This window comes from Nicotiana tomentosiformis, chromosome 11 (assembly GCF_000390325.3).
Source record: "Nicotiana tomentosiformis chromosome 11, ASM39032v3, whole genome shotgun sequence".
Classification (NCBI taxonomy): Eukaryota; Viridiplantae; Streptophyta; class Magnoliopsida; order Solanales; family Solanaceae; genus Nicotiana; species Nicotiana tomentosiformis.
The window spans coordinates 25,078,851-25,086,073 of record NC_090822.1 but is presented as its reverse complement, the minus strand read 5'-3'; the positions used below and the strand labels follow the sequence as shown (position 1 = coordinate 25,086,073).

At 44.4% G+C, this 7,223-nt stretch overlaps 1 protein-coding gene across 1 annotated transcript; it reads right to left on the bottom strand.

Annotated features, from left to right (window-relative positions):
• Window positions 1-6,288: 6,288 nt before the first annotated feature.
• LOC138901155 (uncharacterized) lies at window positions 6,289-6,884 on the bottom strand. The gene is made up of 2 exons (XM_070188899.1): window positions 6,696-6,884; window positions 6,289-6,621 (listed from the first exon to the last, which is right to left on the bottom strand). The coding sequence occupies exons 1-2, from the start codon at window positions 6,882-6,884 to the stop codon at window positions 6,289-6,291; spliced, it is 522 nt and encodes a 173-aa protein (XP_070045000.1).
• Window positions 6,885-7,223: the final 339 nt, after the last annotated feature.

Here is a 7,223-nt window from a genome sequence, read left to right as displayed (position 1 = left end):
TCGTCAGCGGGGTCAACATTCCGCATGGACCCGTATTCAACACACTAAGGTATAGATCACTAGGGAAAAACGAACCCGAAATTATGTGCCAGAAGGCACCTTATCATTCAATGATGAAGAAGCAGAAGGAATTTCTCAGCCCCACAATGACGCTCTGGTAATTTCTATCTTATTAAATAAAGTTCAAGTTAAGCGTGTTTTAGAGGATCCAGGTAGTTCGGCAAATATCATCTGATCGAGGGTCGTGGAGCAGCTCGGCCTACAGGATCAAATCGTGCCTGCAGCTCGGGTCTTAAACGGCTTCAATAAGGCCAGTGAAACAACTAAAGGGGAGATTATCCTACCAGTGAACGTGGCTGGAACCATTCAAGATACCAAGTTCCACGTAATCGAGGGCAACATGAGGTACAATGCCCTGCTCGGAAGGCCTTGGATCCACAACATGAGGGCAATCCCCTCAACTCTCCACCAAATGATGAAATTCCCGACGTCGGACGGTGTAAATACAGTGTACGGGGAGCAACATGCTGCAAAGAAAATGTTTGCGGTCGATGAGGTAACACCGATATCGATGTTATCAACCTCGAAAAAGTCGAGAATCAAAAGTAAAAAGGAAGCCAAATAGCAATCACTGCCACCAGCCTCGACCGAATCGGGGAAGCAGGAGATAAAAGAAGAAGAGGAGGATTTTCTGACCCCTCGAACTTTTGTTGTTCCCGAAGATTCCGACGCCACCAAATCGACGGTCAAAGAGATGGAACAGGTTATATTGATCGAGTACCTGCCCGAGCGAAAGGTATACCTGGGAACGGGGTTAACCCCCGAACTAAGGCTGGCAAGTGGGCCGGTCCAGGCCCGGGACCAGCCCCGGACCGCGGGCCAGGACCGTTAGGATAGGATTTAGTGGTCCTGGGCCGGTCTCATGGGCCGGTCCTATGCTTTGGGCCCTCCAGGGCTCGGGACCGGCCGGGGACCGGACCGGTCCCTTCGCGGGCCAAACGGTCCCAACGGTCAACTTTAATTTTTTTTAAAAAAAATAGCCGTTTAAATTTATATATATGTGTGTGTATGTATTTTTTTTAATTACTTATAATAATATAATAATATAACCCCTTTATTCTCCATTACTTCTTGTCCCCTTTACATAATAATATAATAAAATAACCCCCTTATTCTCTATTACTTCTTGTCCTCTTTATATAATAATATAATAAGATAATAAGATAACCCATATTTAATTTCTCTTAAAAAATATTTGTTGGGCCCACTTAGCTCATTTAGCCCGCGGGCCAGGACCGTTTAGCCCGGGACCAAACGGTCCCGGTCCTGGGCTGGTCCATACAATAAGACCGTTTGGCCCGGGACCGTTTGGCCTATTTAATTTAGGACCGGACCCGGGACCGTTTGGACCGGCCCACTTGCCACCCTTACCCCGAACTTAGGAAAAAGCATATTCAATTTCTTATTAATAACATAGATTATTTTGCTTGGTCCCACTTAGACATGACAAGGATTCCACCGAAGATAACAACGCATCGACCAAGCCTGGACCCTAAGTTCAGACCGGTGAAGCAAAGGAGAAGACCCCAGTCAGAGGTAAAGCACGCATTCATAAAGAACGAGATAACTAAACTTCTCAAAATAGGGTCCATTCGGGAGGTAAAATATCCCGAATGGTTAGCCAATGTAGTCGTAGTCCCTAAAAAAGGGAACAAACTTAGAATATGTGTAGATTATAAGGATTTAAACAAGGCATTCCCCAAAGATTCTTTTCCATTGCCTAACATCGATCGCATGATCGATGCCACGGCCGACCACGAGATCCTTACTTTTCTCGATGCCTATTTCGGGTACAATCAAATTCAAATGATCCCGGAAGATCAAGAAAAGACTTCATTTATCACCAAGTACAGAACATATTGTTATAATGCAATGCCCTTCGGGCTAAAAAATGCAGGAGCTACTTACCAACGCCTAGTAAATAAAATGTTCGAAGAACAAATAGGTAAGTCAATGGAGGTATATATTGATGACATGCTAGTTAAGTCCCTGCGCGCAGAGGACCATTTGGCTCATTTGCAGGAAACGTTCGAGATTTTAAGGAAATATAAAATGAAGCTTAACCCAGAGAAATGTGCTTTCGGGGTCGGTTCGGGCAAGTTCCTTGGCTTCATGGTGTCGGATCGGGGATCGAGATCAACCCCGATAAAATCAAGGCCATCGAACACATCACTGTCGTGGACAGTGTAAAAGCCGTACAGAGGCTGACTGGACGGATAACTGCCTTAGGCCGATTCATCTCGAGGTTGTCGGATCGATGCCACATATTTTTCTCTCTACTCAAAAAGAAGAACGATTTCGCCCAGACCCCGGAATGCCAACAGGCATTAGAGGAATTGAAGCGATACCTATCGAGCCCACCACTGCTTCACACTCCAAAGGCAGATGAGAAACTTTACTTGTACTTGGTAGTATCGGAAATCGCAGTAAGTAGTGTCCTAGTTCGAGAAGAGCAAGGTACGTAATTTTCTATTTATTATGTAAGTCGAACCTTAGGAGCAGCAGAAACTAGATATCCACACTTAGAGAAATTGGCACTTGCGAGAGAAATTGGCACTTGCACTAATAAGCGCCTATAGAAAGTTAAAACCATACTTTCAACGTCACCCCATATGCATATTAACCACTTACCCACTTCGTAATATTTTGCACAAGCCCGAACTATCAGGCCGATTGGCCAAATGGGCCATCGAACTCAGTGGGTACGATATCGAATATCAACCCCGAACGGCCATCAAGTCTCAAATTTTAGCGAACTTCGTGGCCGATTTCACTCCAACCCTCATACCCAAAGTTGAAAAGGAACTCTTGTTAAAATAGGGTACATCATCGGGGGTATGGACCCTTTTCACAAACGGCGCTTCGAATGTGAAAGGGTCCGAGCTAGGCATCGTTTTGAAGCCACCCACGGGTAGCACTATTAGGCAATCTATGGAGCAGAAGTCATTGAAGCCAAGTGTGACTCTTTACTGGTGGTGAACCAAGTAAACAAAACCTTCGAAGTTCGAGTGGATAGAATGCAAAGGTATTTAGACAAGATACAGGTAACTTTGCACCATTTTAAGGAATAGACCTTGCAGCATGTACCTCGAAAACAAAACAGTAAAGCCGATGCGCTCGCAAATTTGGGGTCATCGGTCGAGGAGGACGAGATCAGCTCGGGGACTGTCGTTCAACTCTCGAGATCCTTGATCGAAGAAGGTCACGCTGAGATAAAATCTACAAGCTTAACCTGGGATTGGAGGAAAAAATATATTGAATATTTGAAAAACGAAAAGCTCCCATTGGACCCTAAGGAGTCGAGGGCCCTACAAACCAAAGTTGCTCGATTCACATTGGCTGAAGATGGAACATTATATAGGAGAACATTCGACAGACCATTGGCAGTGTGTTTGGGACCAGGGGACACCGATTATGTTCTACGAGAGGTCCATGAAGGCACTTGTGGGAACCACTCCGGCGCTGAATCACTGATTCACAAGGTCATTAGAGTAGGATACTACTGGGATATCATGGAAAAAGACATTAAGGGATTTGTTCGAAAATGTGATAAATGTCAAAGGTTTGCATCGATGATTCACCAGCCCGGAGAACAACTTCATTCGGTCATATCCCCATGGTCATTCATGAAATGGGGGATGGATATCGTCTGCCCTCTGCCATCGACCCCAAGTAAAGCTAAGTTCATTTTATTTATGGCTGACTATTTCTCTAAATGGGTTGAAGCACAGGCTTTCGAGAAAGTTAGAGAGAAAGAGGTTATAGACTTCATCTGGGATCACATCGTGTGTCGATTCGGGATACCCGCCAAAATAGTGTGCGATAATGGAAAATAATTTATCGGCAGCAAAGTGACAAAATTCCTCGAAGACCATAAAATAAAAAGGATATTATCAACGGCATATCATCCTAGTGGGAATGGAGAGGCCGAATCGACGAACAAGACTATCATTCGAAACCTAAAGAAAAGTTTGAACGACGCTAAAGGGAAATGGAGAGAAATTCTACCCGAAGTCCTTTGGGCATATGGAACAACATCGAAGTCCAGTACGGGGGAAACTCCGTTCTCCTTAGTATATGGCTCCGAAGCCTTGATTGCAGTCGAAGTCGGGGAACCCAGTGCCAGGTTTCTACATACAACAGAAGAATCAAATTACGAGGCTATGAATACTAGCCTCGAATTATTGGATGAAAAACGAGAAGCCACACTCGTTCGAATGGCTGCACAAAAGCAACGAATCGAGAGATACTACAATAGGAGAACTAACCTTCGCCACTTCAAAGTCGGGGACTTAGTCCTAAGGAAAGTCACCATTAACACTTAGGATCCTAATGGAGGGAAGTATGACCCAAATTGGGATGGACCCTACCAAGTCCTTGACATCGTCGGAAAGGGGTCTTATAAGCTTGGCACAATGGAGGACGAACAACTGCCTAATAATTGGAGCATATCACTTCTCAAATGATATTATTGCTAAGGTATGACCTTCTCCCTTTTTCATTTATATATTCAATGCTAACTTACTGCAGGTGTTCGATCAAAGACATCAAGACCTCAGGTTTTAAAGCACGCGTTGCACTCTTTTCCCATTAGATCGGTTTTTGTCCCAAATGAGTTTTTCCGGCAAGGTTTTTAACGAGGAAATAATTATGTGCTACCTGAGGACAATTCAACAGTATCCAAGGCTTCTTTACAATCAACCTCGGATACTGGGGGCCATCACCCTCGAATGTTATATTTTCGAGGAAAGTACTTCGTGTCAAAGGGTCTCGATAGAAAAACTTTGTAATGGGCCAAACGGTCGAATGAACTGTGTCCATATACATTAGTCGAGCCCCGATGGCAAAACATGTATGCATGTATAAATTATTCAAAGAAGCATTCTTTCTATATCAAATATCTTGTGTCTCAAAACAAATTTTCTACTATACGAGCTCCACACTTATGATTTTGTGAGAAATGGCTCAAGGGCCAAGTGCAAATGTACCTCGAACACTCGAGGACTGCCGTCGACGATTGACATATTCGAGTTATCTAAACTTAAATTCTTAAGACCTCAAAGAGGTACCCCTCGATCTATAGGACAAGGCCATCATTCTCAGGGACTAACACTTCGAATAAGTTCGAAGTGTTATTGGGAAATAAGCCCAAGAGGCATACCCATAGGCTACGGCCAAATTAATGCGGCTCGGAGACGTCCGAATCCCTCAATAAAAATAGGACTTCGAATTCTTTGAAAAATCGGTTAAAAAAGGCTACCCTCGGCAAATAATCAAAAGGGCTTCGATAAAATCAGCCCTCGAAAAACCTGAAGAGATATCAAATTATGCTAACACAAACGTGCTAAGGCACAAAAAGCAAAGGGGTTTCAATCGACATCGAACCATAAAAAAAACCAATGGGTAAAAAATACATGCTAAGGCATAAAGAAATTTTTACTAAGTCTTTTAAGACGAAAGAAGGAAATAATAGCCATCCTTTAGAGGCCTTATCAGCCCAATTTAATGAGCCCGAGGGCCAATACACTTATAATTCGAGATCTTGTTCTCGCTCAATTCAAACCCACGGGTTCTACTATTTTGAGCCCAGACTGACTATGGCTCGGGGACTCATCATTACTCGACACAAACCTTAAGGGGTCTGTTACTGTGAGTCCGAACCTTACTCGAACTCAGCTATAAAAACAGTATCATTATGGCTTTGATCAAGCCACCCGAAATCAATCCCGAACATATTGTTGAGCTCGGGGACCCGCCCTTGTTTAACCAAAAAAACCTAAGGGTTTATTCTACTCTAAGTTCGAGCTAGTGCTCACTTGATTACAAAGGCTGCAGCGACCCAATTGCAACAAAATTTTCACAAGGCAAAGGCAAAATAGAGTTTATCATCACGAAATAGAAATCAGAGACAAAGCGGAAAGGGAACCTTTCATAAATGCAAAGTATTTACAAATATCACACAGGGCCTTACACAAAAATCCAAAAACAAAAAGGGAAAAAAAAAATCCTAAGTGCCTAATCCGCCTCGAGAGCCGCATCTTCGGGAGCTTCATCTTCATCCCCTCCGCTCTCGGATCCACTCGCGGAGTCTTCATCATCGGAAAGCAATGCTCCGGCCTCGTCCTCCAATACCTTCGCATTCTCGATATCAGCCGTGAGGTCGAAGCCACGAGCATGTACCTCCTCAAGAGTCTCTCTCCGGGACTGGCGCCTAGCATGCTCGGCAACTCAGGATAATCTAACCTCAGCAACATCAGAAATTTCCTTTGCCCGAGTGTCAGCGGCTTCAGCGTCGGCTCGGTAGGAGGCCGCGAGCGCCTCTGCCTCGGATGTGGCCCTTGCAAGCTCAGCGATCAACCGAGTCTCAAGCTCTTCAATTTTCTTGGCTCGGGCCAAGCTCTCCTCCTTCACACTTTGGAGTTGACGCTCAACCGAAGATAGTTGGGCTCGAACCGTATCTTTTTCCGAAGCGAGACGGTCCATATGCTGCTTCCACCCCAAAGTCTCTACCTCTTTCATATTAGCTTCCTCGCGAAGCTGCTCAACCAATTTGGCCTTCTGCTGAACCAGCATGATCAAAGTGTTAGCCGCCAATATCAAGTTAATACATAACAAGCTCCCAAAATTTACATTACCTGTTCGATGAGCTCGGTCTGATCTTGATGAGCTCTTGCCAGTTCGCCTCGAAGGCCCCTGATCTCCTCTTTTTTTTGCACATAGAGGAGTTTGAGGGCGTTTCTCTCCTCCGTGAGCTTTTTGAGATCAACCTCACATCGGGTCAGCTCGGCTCGGTATTTGGAAGACGCTTCTCGATGGAGCGCCATAGCCTGTGCAGAAAGGAAGAAAATCAGACATAAAGAAATTAAAACAAACGCAAACATGATAACGAGGGCTAAAACTTACTTGGTTCAGAAGCCGCTGAGCCTCATCACAAATGAGCGATGCATCCAGGTCGGGAACATCACCGACCCCTGCGAAGCAGCCACTTAATATGTGATACAAGCCGGATGAGCATGCTTAATGAGGATGATTTCCTAGTCAACATCATAGCATTGGAGTGCTTTAAAAGAATCAAGATCAAGAAGGCTATATTAGCAATTTAGCTATTAAGGTTAGTCTTATAATTTAGGTCTACTTAGCCTCCTTACTAGTCTAAGGGTGTT